Source organism: Amblyomma mixtum, chromosome 4, assembly GCF_055824585.1.
Source record: "Amblyomma mixtum isolate Tamu chromosome 4, ASM5582458v1, whole genome shotgun sequence".
Lineage (NCBI taxonomy): Eukaryota > Metazoa > Arthropoda > Arachnida > Ixodida > Ixodidae > Amblyomma > Amblyomma mixtum.
Window position 1 is genome coordinate 131,656,641 of NC_143015.1, and position 26,390 is coordinate 131,683,030.

General features: G+C 44.1%; 1 protein-coding gene across 2 annotated transcripts in view; it reads left to right on the plus strand.

Annotated features, from left to right (window-relative positions):
• Nucleotides 1-2,742, plus strand: part of LOC149348237 (fatty acid synthase-like) — a 49,489-nt gene extending 46,747 nt beyond the window's left edge. For both annotated transcript variants that reach the window (XM_089585772.1, XM_089585771.1), the window contains 2 exons: nt 1,113-1,370; nt 2,629-2,742. In XM_089585772.1, coding sequence (XP_089441898.1) covers nt 1,113-1,370; nt 2,629-2,742 — 372 coding nt within the window. The remainder of the gene's footprint in view (nt 1-1,112; nt 1,371-2,628) is intronic.
• The last annotated feature ends 23,648 nt before the right edge of the window (nt 2,743-26,390 follow it).

The following is a 26,390-nucleotide window of genomic DNA, read 5'->3' on the forward strand; positions in this document are numbered from 1 at the left end:
ATGTATGTTTTCGTATGTGTAAGTGGAGAGGCCGCAGAAATTAAGGAACATGAAAGTGAAGAAGAAGTGTAGTCTTCTTTTTAAGCGGAGGTGCAGCTTCATGCTAAGTGCAACCTCTCATGATTACGCTGGAAAGCGCTGATTCAGGTCATGGCCGCATGTCCATACAGCCAGATATTGAAGTTATTTTTTGAGGAGCTGCCGCGGTGGCTCAGTGGTTATGGCGCTAGGCTGCTGACCCGAAAGACGCAGGTTCGGTTGCTGCCACGGCGGTCGCAGTTCGATGGAGGAAAATTGCCAGAGGCCCGTGCACGGTGCGATGTCAGTAGTAGAAATTTCCGGAGCCCGCCACTACAGCGTCCCTCATAACCTTAGTCGCTTTGGCACGTTAAACCCCCATAAACCCATAAAATCTTACTTATTTTCGTGAATTCTGCGTCCCAAAACTTCTGCGGGTACCTGCGCATCTGGGCAGAAAATGGGAAGCCCGCCTTTATTTCGAAGATCTCAGTCTCGTGTGGAGCAGTTGAAAAATTACCAGATATTGGCAAAAAACGGAAGAATCATTCAATGTGTTAATAATGCGGCTTGACCTAAGGGTCCGGATTTCATAAGCTTTAGTTCTTCGAGCAGTTTGATATTTGGCAAGAAGTAGCCACGAAGAAGAATAATGTCTGTTTATTTTCCGTGAGGACTACTGCGGTAGCTGGAAACGTCTGCCTAGCTGCCTATGTCTTGCCACACTGAAATAAGGTTTGGTTTATGAGGTTTAACGTCTCAAAGCGACTCAGGCTATGAGAGAGGCCGTAGTGAAGGGCTCCGGAAATTTCGACCACCTGGGGTTCTTTAACGTGCACTGACATCGCACAGTAGACGGGACTCTAGAATTTCTCTTCCAAAGAAATTCAACCGTCGCGACCGGGATCGAACCCGCGTCTTTCGGGTCAGCAGCCGAGCACCATAACCACTGAGCCACCGCGGCGGGACACTGAAATAATATTGGGTCAACTGATAGGACCTAATCTAATGTGAAAAGACCTCAATAAATGCAGTTGGTAGCTGTTCGGTACCTGGCTGGTAGACCGAGATCGCTTCATTTTTTTTTCGTGCAGGTTCGGCGTCAGCTGAATCAGTACCCCAACTGGGACGCCAAGCAGGAGGTAGCTACCGACATTCTCCTCAAGGCCTACCCGAATGTACGGCCAAAACGTCAGGACGTGGCAACGGCCACGCGTATCTTCTACGAGTTCTTAAAAGTCAGTGGCAAGTACCACCCGCACGCTAAGTTCCACGGCGATGTCCTTCTCGTCAAGGCGTCCAGGCCCCGAAAGATGGCGCGACAGCTGCCGCATGACTACGGCCTGTCCGAGGTGAGGTGGCGCGCTATTCATAGTTTATGTATGGTTACATAACTTAAATTTCAAGGATACGTGTATTCTGTTTTAAATTGACTCGGCAGGCATTATCCTGCAAGGGCTTCAGGCGTTACTTGAAATAGTGGGGAGGCATCCCTGGATATCTACGTACTTTCATTATTAGGATGGTGGCGTGACAGCAGATTTCAACGTTTTTGGAGCCGTTTTATCATCATAATCATCATCACCACCACCACCATCATCATCATCATCATCATCAGCCTGACTACGCCCACTGCAGGGCAAAGGCATCTCCCATGTGTCTCCAATTAACCCTGCCATTTGCCAGTTACGGCCACCGTATCCCCGCAAACTTCTTAATCTCATCCACCCAGCTAACTTTCTGCCGTCCCCTGCTACGCTTACCTTCTCTTGGAATCCCCTCCGACCAGCGCCGGATAATTACCGACGCCTTGAAGCGGATAGCCCTCCAAGGACTGCCCTTTGCCATTAAGGACAACCCCCTAAGGGTTGCCTCGTGGCACGTAAGAGGAGGCAGGGTTTGCCCCCTCTGCATTTCTTGGCAATAAATGTTTCAACCACCACCACCACCGTTACCCTTGAGCGCCAGCAGTTATCTTGCCTTCTAATTACATGCCCTGCCCAAGACTATTTCTTCCTCTTGATTTCGACCAGGATGTCATTAACCCGAGTTTGTTCCCTCACCCACTCCGCCCACTTCCGATCTGTTAACGTTACACCCATCATTTTTCTTTCCATAGCTCACTGCGTTGTCCTTTATCATCACAATTACGCAAAATGGTAAGCTTTGATAGGATGAGGGATTTGGATAAGTGAGTTTAGTCACAGAAGGTCCACAACACCAGGAAGCAGGTGAGAACTGCAGAAAAAGGAGGTAGTAAGAGGGGATTTTTTTATTTTTTTTTGCACTGAGTCCCAGTGTGGCATCTTTAGGCGTAACGCTGCTATTAACGCGTCTGGAAGACTAGCCGTGAGACATTAATTTAAGGCACGTGAACGCATTATCACAGCAACACGGGTAACTAGGCTTTCACTCAAGAAAAAGAAAACAGTAACATAATGAGTTGGCAAGTTGCAGACATCGAGACAAGTAAACCACAATTTAGGCCAGCTTGCGAACTGAAAAGATGTTCATTTTGTAATAAACTTGAGGTGCGGTGTCATTGTTATGTCTGCTTACTCTTAACACCAGGCGCTTTGTTTTGCTCTTGCCTTCCTATCAACATTCCAGTGCTGTGAGGGCAAGGTGGAAGTCAAGGAAGTCGACGGTCTTCACGAGAACTTCATCCTCGGCGAGGGAGCGAAACAGTGCGCGGCTATCATCAATCAGCAGGTTCACCAATAAAAGAGAGGTAATCGAGTAATGAGAATATAGATTAGAAGAGGAAATGGCTCTAGGACATCAAGAGAAGTTCAAGCGACCTCCTTCGAGCTCTTCCAGGACATTCTACGCTACAGCACTTCTTATTCTCAACGGGAACAGGTGCTTGATAGTCAGGCGAGTTATTCGAACTGTATTGTGGGTGTGAACGGAAAGAGAAAGATGTCGCCGCGGAATGGCTCAGGGCCAGAAGAGAAGATACCCACTTCTGATTTTTCAGCCTTCGAACAATATCAACATGTATACAGGAGCTCATAGTTGGCAATGGTGAGAAGATACCAGCACAAATTGCACGCTGGTGCATGTCTTCGAAACTTGCAACCTTTACTCATCACGCAACCCACCATGCTAAATTTCTGCCACTACACCAGCTGCATGGGTGAAACAAGCATTATGTGTCCAAGCATTTCACACCATGATGCCTATGTTAAAGGGGTCCGTGTTCTTGCGGCATTAGGCACTGAAATGACTGCTTAATGAAGTGGTACAGATGTACGCAGAGAAAGCTAATGTATAGCCACGCTAGCAAATACATCACGTTGCATTGTACCATGGACATAAGTGTGGAGACTGATGCGACACATTGAAAACCGCTCTTTCTCCATTGTGTCATGGTACTGCGTCTCTGCTTTGTATGGTTGTCATTTCCTTCATGTATTCTAATGTACAGAGATAGCACTTCAAAGCCTCTTTTAAAAGTATTTGCCATATTCCGTGATGGACACTCTCTACTACTTATCGTGCTTGTTCATTTCCTTTTCGAAGAACGAACTCAATAAAGACATTTGTCATATAGAATCTGGCTTTGTACAAAGTGCTAGTAGAGAAAAAATTTGGGGGCGATCAATTAGGCTTATGCGGTAGAAATGCGATTGCATTGTTCTTTCACTCACCAATCTATTACAGTTCTGATTCTATTCCAGTTTTGATTCTCTTCCTCCCCTTATTTTATCCCATTTATGATTCCATTGTCTTTCACTCACACAATCTTTACACTTTCGAATATATTCCAATTCTTAATCCTTTTGAATTCGATTTAATTTTTATTCCATTTCTAATCGTAATATCTTCTTTTCATTTTTTCTCAGTCTTTCTTTGTCCGGTGTCTCCCTCCTTTTCCCTACAAGCGGAGAGACGAACGTAGAGGAGAAAAGTTGACACCTGCCAACTGAGAGAGGGAAGTCCCCTTAACACGATCTGCCACCTGCCACCTTGGTAGCTGGAAGCCTTCCACATACGCCGAAGCCGGGCAATTTCCGAGCTTCACGGCCCTCCTCGTGTTGACGCATTAAAACTAAACATTAAGTCATGCACAGTATAACACTATTCGGCGTAATATGAAAACACACAACGAACAAATGACACTGAAGATAAACACACGACGTGGCACGTCACGTCAGGAGAAACACGGAACATGTACGAGTTTTACGGCCTATAGAGGGCGCCACCAGCCATCCAATATGGCGTACAACTGGACGATCATGGACGCCCGACAGCTTCATTGCCTTCTTTTAGCAATTATTTTTTTCTGGCTCGATGCCAACTCCTGGTTCGTTTATTTTATGAGACCCATTCGACACACTGATAATGAATGCAGTATTGCGCTTGTAGACGAGAACGTAAGTGCTTGAAGAAAGTCAGTGCGAAGCGCAATGCCTGATATCCTATCACAGAATCCGGCAGCTGAGAGTCGAGCGGATAGAACCGCCTTTTCTCACCTTGATATTGTACTCAGTAGAGGTTAAAACCATGTGCTGCGCTAGCTTGCCAGCTGTTGGTGTTCTGGTGCTTCTGAGATCGGATTGCCGTCGCCCAGGCTGTGGCATGCGCGTGCATGGCGAAACTTGCGTGTCTAGAACAGTCTTGATATCACTTCATCTAGACGAGCCAGTGGCAGACAACGAAAACAAAAAGAAAAAAGTCTGGCCGCAGGAAACGCTATACGACGAGCCGTCTGCCCGTGGAAGCAGCGGCGCGGCGCGCTGTCACTGTGCCCGATCTCTGCACCCAGGGAATATTTTCTATCGCTGATAAGGCCGACAGCGCAGACCGCCCCTGAAAATTCCCGTAGCCGACAGTAAAGAGCATGCGCAAGTAGCTGACTCGCGGGTGAAAAATGCGACCATAGATGCGACCGTCACACTGGCGTTCTTCGTTTCTGCAAGCCACGGAATTTATTTTCGCCGTACAAGCGGCAGTGCTTCCAGACATGACTTTGTGCTCGTTGTCAGTGGGTTGCTGTCGTCTTCACCGTGCAGCGGAGGCTCGTAGGAGCCGTTGCACTCAGGACCGACTGACGACTGCTGAGGAGTACACCTCCGTTCCAGGTCGTCGACATCAAAGGTGAGTGCGAGGCTAAGCTTCGCGGCGAGGTTGACGTGTCCGTGAAACCTGCTTTGGGTTGTTAGAGCGAATTTAAGGGTCACTCGCGCTGCTTCCGCGAGCATTGAATAATGATGAGGAAGAAACACGCAGAGTGTAAAGGAGCGGTTTGATATGATATGATATGATATGATATGATTTATTTTCCGTCAAAGCGGTAGGGGCTCGAACAAAAGTGAAAAATAGTTCACTTGACGAGGTTCAAGCCCCTCTTCACAAGGCATACAACGGTTGCGCAACGTATTTACATATGTAGTGATTAATTTTCCGGACACACTTTACACACAGAAAAAAATAAATGTGCAAAGCCACTGCACGAACTGAAGCAAAATAACAAAATAAGAATATTGCATTTTCATGTCGGAAGATAGCATAAGCACGATACATATATAAAGAGCGGAAAAAAAATACATCATCATTATACAATTCTTAGTGAAGGTACCATCTCTATTATGACGAAAAAAAGTCTTCAACATTGACATGCTAATATTTTCTAAATTGATGTTATGACAGTGCAGATAGTTATGTAACGATGGAAGGGAATACTCTATCATTTGACGGCTAAAATTTGTACGCAAAATAGGAACCTTCCAAATTTCTGGAGACCGAGACGTCAACCTGCCTTCTCTTAATTTTAAGTTTGCTATGGATGGAATAAGAGCCTCCTCGCTATGAAGATCTTGCTTATATCTTCTGGCCAAGGTGAAATAATGAAGGCTATGTATGGAAAGTATTTGGAATTTCGTAAAAAGGCTTCTGGTGTGTGTATTTGCCTCCACACCTGCGATTAGTCGAACGGCTTTCTTTTGTAGAATTTGAATTTGATTTAAGTTTGTAAATGTAGTGTTACCCCAAACAAGAAAACAGCAGTTCACATTAGACATAAATAACGCATTAAACAAATGAAGTTTAACAGCAGGAGGTAAGAAATTTTTGAATTTAGCTAGTATACCTACGATCCTTGAAATTCGAGAAACGACGTTATTTACATGCACATCCCAGAGCATATGTTTATGAAAATATACACCTAGAGTTTTAACTGTATCGACAAGTTCTATTGCTGTGTGACCAATAGATAAATTGATACTTTTTGTAAATGTAGACTGTCTTGGGGTGAAAATTACTGCCTTTGTTTTTTTCCCATTTAGTTGTAATGAATTTAACGTGCTCCATAAACTTAAGTCCTTGAGAGTTATGTGCATGTCTTTTTCTAGGCAATCATAACTTTGACTACGAAACAACAAGGTTGCATCATCTGCATATATGATAAACTTGGCATCCGAGGTGATATTTATGATATCATTAATATAAAAATTAAATAGTAGAGGTCCTAGGATGCTTCCTTGAGGTACACCTGTCGAAACTCTTTTATAGGTCGATAAATGTTTGCCTATTGCTACACATTGGTTTCGATTTTGCAAATATGATGTCATTAATGATAATGAGATTCCCCGTATCCCATATAATTCCAATTTCTTTAATAGTGTTAGGTGATTGAGACTGTCGAATGCCTTAGAAAAGTCAATGTAGAGGCCCGCTGCAATTTTCCTATCCTCAAATGCCTCCAGGATTATTTCTTTTTGTGTTAAAAGTGCCAGTTCTGCAGATCTCCCTTTACGGAATCCAAACTGGGATGCACTGATAAGATCATATTTATTTGCAAATTTTGTTATTCTCAAGTGTATTATTTTTTCTAAGCCTTTAGAAAACACCGGCAAAATCGAAATGGGCCGGTAATTATGGAATGAATTTTTGTCACCTGATTTAAATATTGCTATTACTTTGGATATTTGCATTCTCTCCGGGAAGATACCTGTTGAGAGGGCAAGATTATAGATATGTGTAAGCTGCGGTAATATTAAGTCAAGAACATATTTGACAAGAATTATTTGAATATTGTCAATGTCAGTAGCATGGCTATTTCTGAGCGATAAGAACACTGTGCTGAGTTCGCTCTCACTTGTTGGTTCTAAGAAAAGTGTGAGTTTCTACTCACACCAATTTGAGCTTCAGGATAATAAGAACTTGAAACTAAATTACAAAAAAAGTGGTTAAATGCTTCGGCTAGATCCTTATCACGCAGTATTTCGTTGTTCACTGTTATCTCACTGAGGTTTCTGTTGGTGGGAAAACGATTTAATAATACATTTATTTTGTTCCACATTAGTTCCGGTTTCTTGCTGCTACCGATGTACTGTCATGTACTGCTGTTCATGTACTGCAGCCATTGGGTTTCTGGTCCGTGGCGGTGGTGGTGAAAACATTTATTTGAAAGAACAGCACGTATGTTTGGATCAGCCCGTAAAGGCCTGATCCTTACAAGCACTAGGTGGAGGTCCCTAGTTTGGGACTCCAATGGCGGTGGCCGCCGCCCGGGCGCCCCAGACTAAGACTTGGTGGGCCTGCAAGTTGTGGCAGCCGAGCAGGGTCGCCTCCCAGTCCTCCCGGGTTGAGTTGGGGATGGGGGGAATAGCCGGATTGGAGTGGCAGGCCCACACCATGTGATAGGTGTCGGAAGACACCGCACTACTGTGCGCGCAGCTGCCGTTAAAGGAGGGGTCAAAATGTTTCAGTGCTGCCGGGTACAGCAATGTATTGGTGAGAAGGCGGAGAAGGAGCCGCTCATCCACCTTCTTCAGACCTTTACATGGGCGCGGGTAAAGGGGATGACTATCGTGACGTAAGCGCGGTGGGCTAGGATTGAAGCTCAGCTCACTATAGGCAGGGCAGCTGTAGATATTTTGCCAGAGAGGAAACTCCATATATGCTCCGCTTTGCTCGCTGCCTCAAGGGGTTTAGATATGGGAGCCCGTTGCCGTTTTCGTCGCGAAACAAGAACCTGCTCCGAACGGCGTTGCGACCAAGCCACCATGTCGTGCTACCCAATTTCCAGGGGCGGATATGTTCTTGAGCGACATGAGGCTTGTGGCCGTAAAGGCAGCCCCGAAATTCTCACCAGCCTGGTCCAGCAACTCCGAAGAACGGACGCTTCCTACGGTCTGCTGCACATCGTGTTTCCGCTGCAGCCAAGGTCGCTAGTTCGCTATTCCTACTCTTTTTCAGCCCGGCTGCGTAGGTTTCGTTAGCATCCACTTTGCCCCCCTCCGGGTGAGTAGTATATTCAACTGCCATATGCTTGCATGTCTGTCACCTTTTTTTTCTTTGCAGATGGGCTCACTGCAGCATTCTCGTACTTTATCCAACGACACTGGTGGATTCAGCCGCAATGAAATCTAGCCCGATATGGCAGTTACGCGTCGTGCAAGCTCCTTTCGTGCATCCTCTGCCTTCCGCAACAAACACTGTATCGTCGGGTGCTTCCAATACACTGCATCGCAGCATCCAGTTGTCTGCGTTTGCGATAAGTAGTACCGCAACTTATCGAAACGAGAAGACTGGCATGGCTGCAGATGAAAGCGCTCCCCCCCCCCCCCCAAAGCTGTATGAACACAGGTGCCGCTGAAGGGGGCCGAGGATGTAGTTTATTTGAAGTCCTGGCAGTACAGCTAGTGTACAGCTTTACGCTTGAACGCCTTTGGAATGCTCACGACATCTATGGTTGCAAGATGAGGACTTGGGCGTCTTGGGGCATGTTGATGGAAACGACTGAACACTGCTAACAGACAGGATGGCAGAGAACACAGCCACTTCCGTCCCGTCTCTTATCAGCGTTGAGTCGTTTCCATCCACGATTAGCCTTAGTGAAAGTTACCTGTTTGTCTTTGCAGATATGCCGACTTAGGGTCTCACTTGAACACAGACAGCAGGGCGGCTAATTAAGAAGTCCAAGCTCGGATGTCTGGCCCCGGTCCGGCATCTAAGCACGACGCAAGATGTTCCTTTCCTGCCTCCTGTATGTTGCTGCCTAACGCCACAAGCGATGTACTATACGGCGGAAATCGCTCTTCAAACACATCGCAGGTAGCGCCCGTGAAATCCGTAGTGTCGTATTTGAAAAGCAACAAGCATCCATTCGAGTCGCCGAAAGTGATCGCTCTACGCTCAAGATAAGGGTCTGCTGATAGCGCGTGCCGTTTCCTGGTGATCGAGCTAATCAGTTACCGGAGCCGGCGTTAGAAAGCGCTGCTACATGAATTGCCACGCTGTCGCGCCTTCCATTCACTTTTGACTGCACCTGTACAGTGGCGCTATCTCGCGTCACTCGCCACGATCAAAGAGCGCATCGAGTGGAAGCGAGCGGTCAGACAGACTGCAGGCAAGAGAGGACGCGCATGCACAAGTTGACCTCTCGACACCAGGTTGCCCGGCAACAGGATGGCGATGATCCGCGTTTTCAATCCGGAGCCGTGTTGAGTTGTATTCTGTCCGCGACTGTATACATACAGCATGCACAGCCGCCACACTCAAGGTCAACATGTGGCGCGAAATCCGCTTATGCAGCATGAAACCCCGAACAAGCCCAGACCCCTCACCCCAACACTCGCAACGATTGAACGCTTACTGTACCCGGATAGTCCTACATTGTCAACGCCGTATTCCACACTCGCTTATGTCCTTGGATGCATGTTATGGATGGATGAGCGACCATGCGTGACTTATGCCTACCGTACCTCAATGGCACACCGCTACCCTGTCATAGGGTAAACGTCCGGTAACTCACCGCACACCGCGCACGTCAGCTATGCATGAAATCCGTGTTACCACAAGAGCGAATGTCAAGAGGACTTAACTTCTTGCTATAAAATAAATTTGCTGGACCTAGAGTAACGTTGGCTGGGCGCTGTCACATTGCGCGCGCAAATATTCTGCTTGGGTGTCAGTTTGTTTACTTCCCCTTTTGTGTCTACAGGTGCGCTGGCTGTGGCTTTGCCATGCTACACAGGCCAAGTGGGCATGCTTTTTTGTCTATCGGGCGTGGCCTCTTGTGACCTCGGATCTGGCGCTGCAATTACAATCTTGTGTCGTGCAAGATTTTTCAGGTCCTCACGAGTACTGTGATAGGCTAGAAGAATCTACCTGGAATGTGCACCGTTACTGCATTCAGCGCGCTCTTGCCATGAACGGCATTTCTTGTAGCAACATGTTCTACTGCCCTCATATCCCACCACGGTACCCGACTCTGAAAAAAAAAAAAATCTGTGCTTCCTAACGTGGTCTTCACAAGAATTGCCAGGAAATATTTTGCAAAGCAGTCTCGTAAGAGCTTCTCGTCGCCATTTGAGTGCCCGCTGGCGCCAGCCGGCTTGAGCGCGTTGTGGCTGATGCGACTGCCAAGCTTCTCAGTGCTTCCTGGCACTGCAGCCAAAATGCAAATCCATTCTACAATCTATTTTGGAGTCGCTGCCGCGATTTCGCAAAATCGCAAGCTTGAAAGCCTGCGGAGAAAAAATTAAATTTGTGGAACCTAAATAATTTTTAAGCAGTCATATGCAAATTTTCCCCTTGGAAGCAGTGCCAAAACTTTTTTGGCAGTTTGAATTTCGCAGCAAAAAAAACCGCATAGAATACTGGCACTGGAAGAAGTAAGACCTTGAGGTTCCAATTTTTTCTCATTATTAATCGATCTTTCTGACCGTCGCCGTACAAAATTAATACCTCTAGACTGGTATAATGTTTTTAATTAGGCTTTAAAATCAGCTAGAATTCAATTATTTTGAAAAATGTCAAACTTTAAGATAAGAAAAAAAAACTGTCGACTTTTTTTACAGCTCACCTGAAAGACCTTTATTACCTGGCAATTCTAGATGAATAATAGCTACGCTGTCAAAGCCAACGGACAAGAAATGCTTTCCTGCCTACCGCGCATTCCTAAACGCCGATTGCAATAGAGCTCGCACGGTTAAAATTAACGTTAATCAAGCGAAGAACAGAGAACCAGGCGAGTTCGTGAACCTTTAGTATCATGAACTGCGGAAAGCACCAGGACGAGGAAAGAAAGATACATACGCAGCGCTGCTATCAACTGAATTTTTATTCGGAAAGAATCGTGTTTATTCGCTCGTTTCATTCTTTCTAACTATAACCAAGGAGCTAGCATAACGGAAATGAAAGCTAACCTTAGTGTTCAGTCATTGGCTTCGCGACGAAAAATTTGCCGGCTAACCCTATTTCACAAGTTATATTACCACTCCAGCCTACACAATAATTTCTTTCATAGACCCTATTACTTATCGCGCTGCATTGATCAACCCCACAAAGCTGCCATCCCCTTATGCAAAACAGTTTCTTACGTTCATTTGTTCCCCGTACTTCTTAAGAATGGAACGATCTTCCTGATAAAATTGTATCTATTACTGACGTAAAACACTTCCGCAAAGCTTTGGCTGGTGTTGTATAAACTCTGACGATTTTGTTCTGCACTAATGTATTTTTGTCTTAGCTAACATTGTATAGAGAGGATTAATCTTTGATGTACCCGCTTCCTTTTCCTCCATTGTTTTGTTCTATATTTTGTGCCCACTCCCCTCTGCAATGCCTGCAAGGCCCTGAGGGTAAAATAAAACAAATAAAAATAAATAAATTAATAAAGGCTCCAAAACAGCGCTCAGGCGCGGAAGACGAAACTAGAAGGAAAACACAAATCGAAAGACCTCACACCTCCGCAAGAGTTTCATCAACGTATTCTATTTCTATCACGTGGAAGTAGTAAAGGAATATGTCTACTTAGGGCAGGTAGTGACAGCTGATCCAGATCATGAGAAAGAAATAACTAGAAGAATAAGAATGGGGCGGAGCGCATATGGCAGGTTATTTCAGATCATGAATGGCGGTTTACCAATATCCCTCGAGAGAAAAGTATACAACAGGTGTATCTTACCGGTACTCACCTATGGGGCAGAAACGTGGAGGCTAACAAAGAGGGTTCAGCTTAAGTTAAGGATAACGCAGCGAGCTATGGAAAGAAAAATGATAGGTGTAACGTTAATAGATCGGAAGCGGGCGGAGTGGGTGAGAGAACAGACGCGCGTTAATGATATCCTAGTTGAAATCAAGAGGAAGAAGTGGGCTTGGGCAGGGCATGTAATGCGAAGCCAAATAACCGCTGGTCCTTAAGGGTAATGGAGTGGATTCCAAGAGAAGGCAAACGTAGCAGGGGATGGCAGAAAGTTAGGTGGGCGGATGAGATTAAAAAATTTGCGGGAATATGGTGGCCGCGGCTGGCGAAGGACAGCTGTAATTGGAGAGACATGGGAGAGGCCTTTGCCCTGCAGTGACGTAATCAGGCTGATGATGATGTAATGAGACCGAGGGCTTGGCAATATTCGAGATGAACAATCTAGCGATGAGATGCGCTTCATTTATTTCTCTGCGAATCTGGTTTTTATGCTTGCGGACCGCTTCGGGGCGGCCCAACTCCAGCAGGCTCTCAGCATCTCTCCCGCAGTGGCGGCAATGGATGGCGAGATTGCATGAGGGGTCCTTTACATGTAGCAACTCCTCATGTTCTCTAGGAGGGACGTTGAGGCATCATCCAGTCCCCCCATTATAAACTTTTCCACCCGAGATTCTCAATCTGTACAGAGCTCCCATGTCGTGAGCTACGTACCTGCTGACATGTTTAACAATGGAGATTCCTTTCCTAGGCCAGGACCCGCCCAGCTTATCCCTGACCACGACACAGACTTTGCCTACCTTATGCTCCACACTGAATGCCATCTCAATGCCAAATCTGTCAAACTCGCAAATACTCTCCGCCTCGTTTAATTGGTATTAGAAATCACTCTTTTGCATGAAAAGAAAATGAGTTTCGTCTTATTTACAATATACGTTTCGAGGACACACATTTCCTCCCTACTGAGGTCAGCAAAGATTCAGTTGAATTCGTTTATCTTCAGAGCAGTTACCGACGATTACGAAGGTCCGCTGGGCTAAAAGTTGCTCTCAGCAACTTGATAAGGCCCAGGGACCCCGTCAGATATCAATCATTGACTTGTGTTTCATAAGCCATGTTGCTCGCCGTGTGTTTTTAATATTACTTCAAATTCACGTTTTCATAGCTCCCGCCTACACGTAACTTCAAGCCTTTTCTACAGCGTCAAGATTTATGCTCATGGGCGAGACTAGCAGAATACAGCAACTCGAAGGACCGAAACGAGGTAATTGACGAGCCCCTAATAGATTTTATCCTTCTGTCGGCTGTCTCGATACGAGGAGCGGCTGAGACGTTTCGGTACGATGCAGTTTAGTCTACGGTGCGTTGGTTTACGAAATCCTCGTTGAGCCGAAGCTTGCATGGATGATGCACACACCTCTGGCACGTCTATGCTATCGGCTATCTCTGTTATAGGTTGTAGTGTCTTAAAGCGTGACGTCATTATTTTGTAACTCCATTCAGTGCCGAATTGCTGAATGAGAATGAAGGACACAGCAAAACATTTGTGGCCATGTTTTAATTTTTGGTTGAAAGGGACCGCCCGCAGCGGTGTTCAACGGTTTGTATCCAAACTTCGGGTACAAGTTTCGACGTGGGCTCCCAGCTTGCCCTATAATGGAAAGCGAAATTAGCACTCCTTATATTCAATGTCGATATGAGATATGGGTTATTCGATACGGCAGAGGCGTTTCTGCTGCAGCGTACGGAGTTTTGATGATGATGTTAATGAGATTTGCTCTTGGTCGCAAACAGCACAGAAAAACACAAGCTAGCTTTTGACAACCTGTAGACCAGCGAGGTGGCTGATCAACATTATAATTGTTCCTTCTATAAAAAAGTATTCATTATACGCGTATGACCAAATTTCGTGCCCCGTGTTGCTGCAAAAAAGCAGAAGGTAATGATAATATAGCGTTTTAAAAGGTGATGAAGATTGCGATTTACTGTCAGATGGACTTCTGATCATATGACTCTCGGTTCTTGTTCCATTGACTGATTAATATGGGCATCACGTCCTCTGACCGCTCAACACACATTGCTGTGCGACCGGCTCGCGTCATTTTCATTGAATACACTCGCAATACACTCATTGAGAGATAGTGAGACTTTAATGAATAATGGAGAGGTCTGCCTGGTTATAGGCCTGGCATGCTACTCCAGATGCGGGTGAAAGAAGAGGGGGAAAGAGAGAAAGAGAAAGAAAAAAAAGGTGACATCAAACATAACACTCACGCACTCACAAACACACATGATTATCAAAGTATGTCCACTAAAACCGTGTCCCTTAGAAAAACTAAGAAAGCTTTTGTATACACTCGCAATGGACTCATTGAATACTCATTGAACCCACTCGCAATACTCATTGAATACACTCCCATTGGATACACTCGAATACACTCGCGAATACACTAAGATGCAGCATTACTACCCATGATGGGTAGGGTCATGGTCTAGTGAAAAGATTGCAGGCGGCATCACAGAGGCGCGACGTTTGATATGCGCGAAACACGCAGCCGACCAAGGGAAGTTCGACGAGGACACTGTGGCAACACTGTCATGATGTACGTTGGTATCCTGGCGGTGGCAGGCCGCCGCTGCCACTAAGACGTTCCGACACCGCGCCTGAAGGAGTGTCGTCTTCTCTGACCTGCCCGCTCTGCGATCAAGTGGCGAGACAGCAAAGCAGACGAGGGAGGAAAGTGTCGTGACGCGCCATGGAGTGATGTCTCCCATTGCAAGATGCAGCTCCAGATGCTCACTGTTTTAGTACTGAGCGAGATGGCCAAAATGTGCCACGCCATAGCACCGGAGGTAAATGCGTTCGTAATTTGTGTGGCTATGCAGCCACACAATTTTTTAAAATTCCTGGCTGGGTTTTTATGAAACACCAGGTATAACAGTATTTTTTTCATTGAAAAAATGGTCAGCTTGGGAGAGGAGTAGCGCACTTCACACATTGTTTAGTCGAGTCAAGGACCAGACATATCAATAGTTAAAATGCTTGCGGATTTAGTGCGTAAACATTGTAAACGTTTTGTAGGCGCTATGTATAAACGTAAGCAATGAATGCGCTACGGCTTTAACGGAAAGAACGTTACCTCCCGTAGCACGTTCTCGACCTCCGGGGGGAACTTCGGTTTCTGTAAATGGAAGAATATGATAGTAGAACAATATCACCTATAACTCCCTCATTAATGCTTTCCAACCAGTTGTCTTTACTTCATACCAGAGTATCATCGTGCGGGCTAGTTTTTTTTTCTGCCCAAGGGATCCCTGCGGTTGGGCCTAGGCTACGTTCAAATTCTACTCTCCTCTGCCCCTGTACGGTAGTAACCACTTCCGCTTGTACCATTTTGATTGATGTACTGGCTATCAAAGTGCTTCAGCAAACTAATAGAACTGACTACCACTGAACATTACTGGCACTGCAGTATGGGCTAGATCTGTACTTAACAAGGCGATATGCCCTTGAAATTCACTTGAACAGCTCCTTGTGCAGAGTCACTCGAGCCTTGAACAAAAAGTTGTTCAGAGTTCCAATACTCCTTACATCCCCTCGACCTTATTGTAATTCCGCTGAACAGGCGCCTTTGTCTGCGATGGTTCCCACCTCCACTAATGTTTTGTTCTTGATTTTGGCGTTGATAAATATTGCCTTTCGCCGTTGTACGATGAGCATTGACTCAAAACTTTGAACGGTAAGCGATGGTCGGTGCAAGGCGACAGTAGTGAGCCAAGGGCATCATAATAAAGGACTACACAACCATGAGGAAGAGCTACTACTGGCTTCTGCACATGGCATGCCAGGAAAGAGGAAAGCGAACACTGGGGCTACTCAGCATTTCCACCCCGCATTAGCATTCAGGCTCTATCTCGATTAACATGTGACTAACGAAGTAACAAAGATATTACGCCAGCTTTCAAGCACGTCATCGCTGTGCCAGTTATATGCTCACAGAAAAATCGCATTTCTGGAAGATGAATTTCAAGAACACGTTGCATTGGTTAAGAGTTCAGGTTTTTGCAAGCTAGAGATGGGATTAGGTTTGCAGATACTGCAGGAAATTGCTTCACCGTTAATCTTGCGGTCATGCGTAGAGCTGATGCCTTGTGTGGTTGACAATTTTGTTCATTTGTGCCTGCAATTATTTACTTGTATTCTTCGTACTTCATTATCGTTTCTGGCTTTATTCAATTCCTTTCTGGAATCATAAAGCGGAAAGTAATGCGTAGGATATTTCCCATTTTATGTTGCACGTGTTTTTTCGGTGCTAAGCATGTTAGGTTCCAAGGCAGTTTGTGCCTTAAATCATGGCCGATTTTATGCGATATTGTATTAACACGAATGCTAGGAGGTAAATTATTGAGGAAGATTGTGAATAAATTGGTCACACAGGGTGTGATTTCGGTCACGACCAACTTCTCATGGTTGAGTTCCACAAGCTGTTATCGATTAGTTAAGTATAACCTGATCCAGCTAATCATTGCTGATTCACGAAGTGTATATTTTAACTTTCGGTTTGCTTTTGGCAGTCGAAGCTTAGTTACTCTATTACGTAATTAATTTCTTTTTCCAATAAAAAGCGGAAAATAGTTTGGAAAAACACTTAGTTCAGACGACTGTAATCAGCATCAGCGATGAAGTTGCCGCATTCATGTTCCCCCAGTAAGCTAAACTTAGCATTTGAAATATGTAATACTTACCGAACCGCAAATGGTCTTGAGCAAATTTTTGACGTCCTTGTACTTCTTTAGAATAATTTCCTTGTCCTACATTTCTTGGAAGTAAAAGTTTACTCATTAAAAACAGCACGGTTTGAGATTTTTGGTACTTTCATGTCCGGCGGTGCTGCACGAAGAACCGAAACACTCATATCCTTTACCGAAAAATTTTCTTTGGAACAAGGATATGTGCCACAGTTTAATCTGTTTGGAAAAAATAATGTGATTTGCCCTGTTCCAAGTTTTAGTGCAAAAACACTGCACTCTTACTGATGATAAAAAAAACTAACTGCTAACGTGAATGGCCAAACTTTGTTATGTAAAAATGGTTTCGAGCGTTTTGATTAAAACCAACACTAAGAAGCTCCTTAATTGTATTAGTCGGCGTGGCAATAAAGAAAAGGGAATAAGCCCTTGGTGAGAGTGAAAACCGCAAACTTCCGTTCTCAAAGGCGCTTACTACTATTCATTCAAACTTCCCTCGATATGAGGAAATGTTTAATTTTGTTTCAGAGATATGGCTTAAGCGTTTACATCTTAATAAGGTCGTAAAGTTCTCCGCCCTGAAAGACACCTCTTTGTCCAAGCCTTTTTATAGCCGAGCGCTGTACTCAATCAATATCTCCATCCTGGAATAACAAGAAACTTTGGAAAAGAAAATGCAGTGGAGAACCCTTACTTGGATGCCTTGGACGAGAACAGAACGAATCACTTTCTCAAAATAAATAAAGGCTACGAAGCATTATAAATGGTCATTATCTTCTTTACAATGACCTTTAGAAATTTTGGAAATTCGCTGCCGTGGTAAGATTCCCCTAACCAGGTCTTAAACCAAAAAACTTGATAGGGTTCCACAGTTTATAGTATACGCAGAAATTTGGTTTACTATTTCGGTTTACTAACCGTTTCTTGTTGAAACGCTTCCGTTGGGGTTTAAATCACATTTCTTGGCGTCAAGATCGAACTAGCGTCTTTGTAATAACTTCATTTCTGGGGATTCCAAAAATGTGAGCATAAGTAACCTACTAGGTGGGGTTCTTCGCTGTGAAAAGGAGTCATAGCACAGGTGTGTCATCGCCAATTTCAGTCGCGCTTTTTTAGGCTTCATGGTCTGAATTCGTGTTTTGTAGGAGCTTAACATTCAAATATTTTATTTCAGCCGCCTGAAATGAGTCAACCGCTCAGACTAGAGCAACCCATCCTGTCCTGCGCAGCGCGAAGCACACTTTTAGTCTGAGCTTCTTTGTTTTCCGCTACACCCAGGAAGATATTTCGCTTCATAGCGAATTCAGAATGACGTTCTCAATTTCAATCAATCAATCAATCAATCAATCAATCAATCAATCAATCAATCAATCAATCAATCAATCAATCAATCAATCAATCAATCAATCAATCAATCAATCAATCAATCAATCAATCAATCAATCAATCAATCAATCAATCAATCAATCAATCAATCAATCAATCAATCAATCAATCAATCAATAAATCAATCAATCAATCAATCAATCAATCAATCAGCCTTTTATTTTCTCTATATTAGAGAAAGAGACAGGACTAAAAAGCTCGGAAGCTTGACAGAGGTCCTGCACCCTTTTTTCACGCTGGCATTGCAACAGACAAGTGGCAATAAATTCTGCGCTATACATTATAGCACAAAAGAAAATAACACACTTTGGAAAAAAAAGCAAAAAGCACCAACACAAAAATACCTGCACCGTCATGCCACAAACTTGTTCAGAAAAAATTTCTTAACAAGAATATTTGAATGCTGGAAAGGGTCGAACATTTCTCTGTTTAAGTTATTTAATAGCACCGGCAGCGTATACGAGATATATTGTTCTGAGTAATATGCTCTAGGTGTAGGAACTAGCCCCATTTCTTTATTTCAGGTTTATGGAATATGGGTGTTTTTTGCAAGTTCTGCCAAATTACCAACATAATTTTCAGTGTTCCGCGAAGCACTTTTGAAACTCATTAACAGTCTATGTTCATGTAAAGCTAAGACTGGCAGGATTTCATATTTTAAAAAGAGGTCACTCGTAGGGAAACAATACGGAACGCCAGCAATGCATCTCACAGATCTTTTTTGGAGAAGATGTAACTTCGGATATCCGACAATAGATACAATAACATTTCTGGGGCTGTCTCTCTGTTGCCTTACACTAAACTGGTTCCATCATGCTCGCAGCCCCTAAATGCAATCCGTATTTGGGAGGCAACTTTTGATCGTTCATCCTAGATCATCCCTTTAACTTTTTTACTTTCCATTTCGATTTTTTCAAAACATCTCCAGTAGCTAGTAAATATGTCAGCCGTCAAAATATTTAAGGCTTTGATGACTGTTCTTTAATAACTGTTACGATCCGCCGCAAGCTCCAATCTGTAATCACTGGCTTCATTTGTGGGCGCTGTGAGGAGGTGGTGAGATTTTTTTCTGAGAGCTTAACGACACAGAGTCTTCGAACAAACAACATGTAAATCATACGTGCTATTCACATACTAGCGCACAAATGTATGTATGTCTTGTATGGGAAGGTCAGGCTATGGTTTTCAAAAATAGTTGTTGCAGTGACGGCAGAGCCCTAGCATCTCTCCGTTCAAGATATTGCTGGAAAAATAAACGATCCCGTGGGGCAAGATTTTGTGACTGAAAACTAGCATTTGACTGATTAGAACTGTTTTTCACTTTTGATCACCAATTTTAGATTTTGATGGTTTGGTTTGGTTTATGGGGTTTAACGTCCCAAAGCGACTAAGGCTATGAGAGACGCCGTAGTGGAGGGCTCCGGAAATTTCGACCACCTGGGGTTCTTTAACGTGCACTGACATCGCACAGTACACGGGCCTCTAGAATTTCTCCTCCAAAGAAATTCTAGCCGCCGCGGCCGGGATCGAACCCGCGTCTTTTGGGTTAGCAGCCGAGCACCATAACCGCTGAGCCACCGCGGGGGCCTTTTAGATTTTGAGCAGAAGCTAAAACTGAAGGACTCCTCGGCATGTATTCCATGTCTGAGATTTTGAAATGCTTAACTGAAAGACAATAATAGCCAATATAATAGCTAGGCTACCGTGAAATTGCGTAGCAGTTCCACAGGATTGGTTTCATTGTTCACCTTTAGCAAAATGGAGTCATTGTGGCTTGGATTAACTCCAACGATGTGTGCTTCTAGTTTAACGCCACAGCGACTGATCTATTGTTTCATCTATTTTGGCAAGCAAAGTGTAATGACTCTTAATATTCTTAGCGTTCTAAGAACAAAAGTGAACATTTTTTTCCTTTCGTGCATTTTATGCATCCGTACATTGACAGATCACAAAATGTAAGTCCCGTAATTGCAGCAGTGCTTTTAAGCAATAATCGCGATGCTCTTGGGAGACTTTGGCAGTTTACTAGAACTAGGTCTGCTGCAATAGGGCACAGGATACTGCTGTAGCATGAATTAGAAAGGAAAGAAAGTACAAAGATGAAGAAGGCTAAGAAAAGAAAAGCCGGAATAAATGCCATGCGGGCATCTAGGCGAGGGAACTGAACTGAAGCAAAAGAAAGCGATATCCCTTTCAGGCACTTTGTACACAATTGTGTAAGCGGCAAACTTACAGCTTTTTCTGAGAAACCAGAGCACTTGACAGTGATTTCATTAATTCAGTCAAATTGAGCACTCTTCTTGTTACAAATAAGTTGCTTTCTTGTACCACGTAGAAAATGCAGTAAATGATATTTCACATAAGAGTGAGCTAGGTATCACTTTGTCCGCTGTTTTTGTGCACACAGATTTTGCCGCGAGTGCAAAAATCGATTTTTTTGCTCAATTTCGCGCGTAAGGGGAGTCTTCGAAACACAAAGCAATTCCACGATCTGTAGGGTGTTTACCTGACACACGAGAACATTTCGACGTTATTATTTCTAACAACTCTGACACTTTGTACGGAATTCTCCACATCGTTGTAAAAGCTTACCTGCTGGTCTGTCTCGTTCGAAAACTAACAAATTCCTTTTCTTTAGGCCTGAATATACTACTTAGATGAAAAAAAAACAATTTTTTTCAGTCAAAACAAAAAATGGCGCCTGAAAAGAATATAAAAGAACTAAAATTTCCAAATAATTTCCGCGATACCCTTGCCTTCAAAAGGTTAGTTTTCAGTTCTTAGTGCATTGGCTGTGATGTATTGTAGTGATGAAGCCGGAAAATAAACTTTTCCAGTCGAAAGACAAAACCATACCTTGGGAATTTTATCCAGAAGGCACTGCAGAAGTCTGGTTGTTATATCTTCTTCTAGCTCTGTTCCAAGAAGAACAGTTTTCGGTTACAATGTTCATGATTGGTTAGTGCTTCGCATAAGTGTAGTCGTGTAAAATTAAAAGGGCCTTCAGTCACCTCTTAATGAATCCTTTTCATCTACGTTTGTCCTTCGAACACACGCAGGTTTAGGTGACAGCTCTCGCCACCATATACTAAGTCCTACGTCTACACTGGCATTGGAAACTTTCTTTCATACATGCATATACAGCAATTTGCCTTTATTGCAAACTCTAAAACTCTACTGCAGCGTCCGCAGGTGTTTGGGCATACGGTGGTATGGACAATATGCGGACAACTGAGGCATGGGAGCTCTCAGCATGCTGCCCGACGTTTATATTTTTTTTTTCACAATACTGCAGACCCTCATTTGGGTCCAGGCAGGGAGGGAAGAAAAACACATAACAGTGTAGCACATATACAATCTAAAATAGCTGACAAATTGCATTGTCAAAATCAACAGCCGATATCACCTGTAGAGGGAAAATTTAAAAGCGTCAGTGTGCGCGAAGTATGGTGCTAAAGTGCGATTATGATGACGACGAGTTCTACGCGTTTCAGAAAACTGCACATAGGGGGCTGGAGAGATGCCTAGTTTTCCATTGATTAGTTGGTGAAGGAAGGATAGGCGGGCTATCTTGCGTCTGACGTGGAGAGGTTTAATATCATTTGCCGCCATTAACGAAGATGGAGAATCAGTTCTGTTGTACTAATTAAATATAAAACGTACTGCGCGCCTCTGTATTTTTCTAATTCTCTTATGTCTTTTTTTGCATGTGGGTCCTAAATAATGGCGGCATATTCGAGTTTTGGTCCTATAAGAGTATTGTAGGCTAATAGCTTGCAGTTGCTAGGTGCGTCCTTAAGTTTATGGCGAAGAAAACCAAGTTTACGTAAAGCTGAGGATTTAATGTGGTCTATATGGTCATTCCATTTTAGTTGCGAGTTTAGAACAATAACAAGATACTTATACCTTGGCACTTCCTTAACTGAAACAGCATTAATGCGATAGTTGAAGAGAAACAGATTTTTCTTTCGTGTTATCCGCAAGAGCACAGACTTTTGAGTATCGATTTCCATGCCCCATTTTTCACTACAGCACTTGCATCATATTCCGAGCTAGTTCAGCTGATTTCTCTTCTGCATTCGCGCAATCTCCTCGAACGTTGCGAAGTCCGCTCGGCTGCGGACTATTCACCACTACACTAAGCTAAATGCTCACGCTTTGCTTTTGGCTGTAACCGTTTTTAAAGCCGTGTGTTCGCCTTGCTGAGTTCACGCTTTTGAATAATTTTATGCGTACTCTCACTATACTTTACTGCTGACTTCGTTCTCAGTATTAACAGCGTGCACTTAAAAATTTAACTATACCCTTAAAGGGGCTGCGAAACACTGCTTGGGGGGATACCGGCTATACTTCAGGTGGGTTCTTTATGTCACACAGATGCTGACTTAAAAAGAATTGCAGGAATCGATGCACAGGAACGGGTGTTATTCAGTGAAGAAATTTCAAAATACAAGCAAACAAAACGCTGCCCTCAAATCGATTTTCGCGGGGCTTCCCACTCCTATTTCGCTCTCCCAATGACGGCACCTGGCGCAACCAATCAAAACAACCAACCAGAGCACGTCGCGGAAGTTTGCACTCCATGGTTGCCTGCTCTCTGTAACTCGTTCTTGCTGATACTGGCAGCGTCGTTTCCATGCCGGAGCCCCTGGTGGTGTATTTGTATTTTACTTGCTTTGCAGGGCTTTTATCTAAGACAAACAAGTTGTTTTTGTTGATCTAATATAAAACGCAGACAGGTGACAAAATGTGTCTCTATTTATTCACACAATTTGCAGTATATTTACTGTTTGTCCATTTATCAAGCTCGCGCCAGGTGATGTCATATCCGCTGCTAAAACCCGCCACTGTGTGGGGACACCATCAGAACCATGAATTTGTTTTTGGGAGGACATTAAAATATTAAAAAACTGAATATACGCGCTATTACCGACGCTAATAGCACCATTGTAACTCACTGTATGCGATCTACAGACAGAACAGTCAACTAAGATTGTGTTTCTGGGCCCCTTGAACCAACGTCTAAAGCAAGGTACACCTCTAGCCGCGGAGGTCATGCTGTGAGTTCATTTCTATCCTCTTGCCAACCACGGGGAGGTGTCGCTTCTGTTGTCGTCAGCGCTGCATTTGCTGATCCAAGTGTCCAAATGTCCCCGAGATTGGTCCTTGCGTGCTTTCACAGCCGTTCTCAGCTTTGAAATCATTCTTAGCCGCTGTGTGAACTCACCGTGTGTGGTTAAAGTGTCGCTGTCTTACAGAGCACCGCCGCTCTTTACCATCACCTTCCATATCCCTCAATCTATCTCATTACTCTTTAACAAGGCAGATTTGAGGAAGAGTGGGTTGGACAAACTTTCTGAGCGACAAAATTAGCGTTGAAACGAAGCGAAGAACATCGTGGGAGATAAAAGGAATTGGCGCCCACATTTTTCTTTTCTGCGCTTGGTTTACTTCAAGCGCTATCGTCATCCACTGCGTGTCTCTATTGCTATTGCTTGCATGATCACCACGCGGTTGGCGCAGAATATTTCGCTCCTCTCTCTGGTTACTCTCGGACTACAAGATTATCGCTGCTAAGAAGGTGCCATTAGCAAGTTAGATTAGAACCTTCGCGGGTTTCACGCTGGAGCAGAGAAGAGCACGCCTGTCTGAGAACGGTAACTTTGTTCGGCTGCATGCATATGTCAACAGGGGGCGAAGGAGGTCGAACATGTTGCCTAAGCCCGAAGAATTGCGTCTTTTATTTAAAAAATAACTATCAAAACAATACTGTTCCCCCGTAATTCTCTTTTTAGTTTCAGGAATTATTTTCCCCGTGTTAAAGCCAATAACGGGCCGTCTTTTCAGAAGTGAGCCCAAAAGTGCTCATTATTAGTGCGCCTGGCTGCAAGATTCTTTATTGCATACTAAGCGCCTTTCCTTGGCCTGTGCAGCTGTAGCAGTCTCCGCTACCATGACGTAAGACTGTTTGTTGAAGGCTACTGCCCGCATCGTGGCAATGGGCAGGGCTATATCTTCAGTACTTGTGTAAGAACCGGTCTATATTAACTCGTTTTTTCTTACGAACAACGAGAGGGAGAGAAAGTAATTTAATGAAAGGTAAGGTGGAGAGGTCGGCCGGCGGTAAGATGACCTGACCTGCTACTCCAAATGGGGAAGGGGGAAAGAGAAAGTAAAAGGATATCGCGGGCGCGAATGGAGGGGGATGATGTCATAATACAATGAACTGCTTGGGATTATCTGCGTTATAGAGGAGACGACACACACACTGGGTGACACTAGCCTCGCCTAGACGACGTGTAGTACATGCAGCACGTCTTCCTAACGCAGTCCATGAGTACGCGATTACAACAGAAAAATGCAGGAGCAACTCCTGATAAATGAGGACAAATGGTTAGAATGTTTCGTTCCACTTTTCTTTCGGCTATTCCGCATTACCTGACTGCCTCTCGTCATGGGTTGAATTCCAGGTACCTTATAGATTATTAACGACTGTGTAGGATGGACAAGATGCATTAGGCACCGCTCTAGGAATATTACAATGTTCTCCTGCATGCGTGTGTTTTTTGTGACCGAGTGTATCAGGCTTCCAAAGAGTGTGACAATAATAGGAATACATGGCTGCAGTTTACTACATTCTTAATATCACTCTTCATGATACTAGGCGGAGAAAGCATGCGCTGAGGTCGCTACTCACCGCAGACCGTCAGGGCAGATTCTTCTAAGGCCTCCTCGTCGGTTTCTGCAGTGCACATCACCCCAAGACCGACTAGAAGGAGTGAAAACACAACCCCACCCATGTGGGCACTCGAGTGATCCAGGACTGCGGACAGAAGCGCAACGTCTGCTCAAAGGACACGAGCGTCACGTTTTATGTACTGCGCAGACGAACTGTGACCTTTTGCCGCCACAGGTGGAAAGATTGAGTGATTGGAGTCGCGCCTTCAGTGAATAGCGAGCTGTCGGAACAAAGTGAGTAATATGCGCCAAGAACAACTGCGACAAATAGTAACCAGCCAGGGCTTAAAAACAGGACAATAATTATTTTTTTTAGATGATCTTCTTTAATTATTAATTAGATTGTCTTCCTTAATGAGAATCCAGATAATGGGTTCTTGGATTTTTGTGCTTGACGTTTATCCCAGAATTTTTGTTAGTGACAAGAAAGAGCGGAAATGCTGGGATACAACAAGCAAGGGATGCGATTTTTGTTGAAATCTTTAGTTATTATACTGGCTTTCTGTGCCCCGCACGTGATGGTTATGGTAAACGATATAAAAAAAACTGTAATTAGCGACAGTTACCATTTTTCTTTAGGAATACAGCATTTTATGTACAAAAAAAAAGATTCGGAAACAAGCACATGAAAGAGCGTTGGAATGATCGCTCTTATTCCCGACTAGTTTTTCCTGACTGTTCTGTTAGGTAATTGAAAAGTTTAACATGTTCAAATACAACCATCGAAATATGCGAAATGTGCTGCAAACCATTCTTCAGAGAACACGCATATGATCGGCACAGAGCCTTGTTTATTTGACCTTCGGCATTAATTTGATATGGCATTAATTGGATATCTGCGAGAAAATAGAGTACCTAATGGTTCATGGCGCCCTAAACTTCAATGCTGCAAAATGAATGCTACAGAAAGTGTCTTTGTTCTTTTTGATCTCAAGCAGCAACAGCAATGCGCTGATAACATATGCGACATGACACTACTACCACTGAGCAACTAGACATGTCCTGAGAGTAAACTTTCGATACCTGGTGTCTATTTCCTCATGCTGAAGCAATACAAGTGTGTGTGCATGAAATGAACTTTGGATTCGTAGCGCAGGACAGGGCTAATCGGAGAGATATGGGACAGGCCTTTATCCTGCCGTGGGCGTAGTCAGGCTGATGATGATGATAATATGATGCGACAGCAGCTCTCGGAAAAAATTCGGTGCACTATCTGAGCTTTAAAGATTTAGTCCTGAAGGAGTTTGTATTCGGAAAATACTATATTCGGCACATTCATAGGGAAAATGCAGTAAAGCCTGGCAGTGAGTTTATTGTCTAACTAGGCAGCAAGAATCTGTTTAAAGCATGCAATGATGGCAACTGAATTATTTCAGGCGCATTACATATGCTTGCAAAAAAGAGCAACGCTTACACAAATTTGTAGCATTACCTCTACGTTGAGGCGGGTCGGATATTGACTGTTGATGTTGTGTTTCTCCGAACTACCACCAGTGAATTTTTATGCCGTGTTGGGCAAAACATTCAAAATCGCTTCGCGGAAAGCGCTGACAAGCGCCAGAGA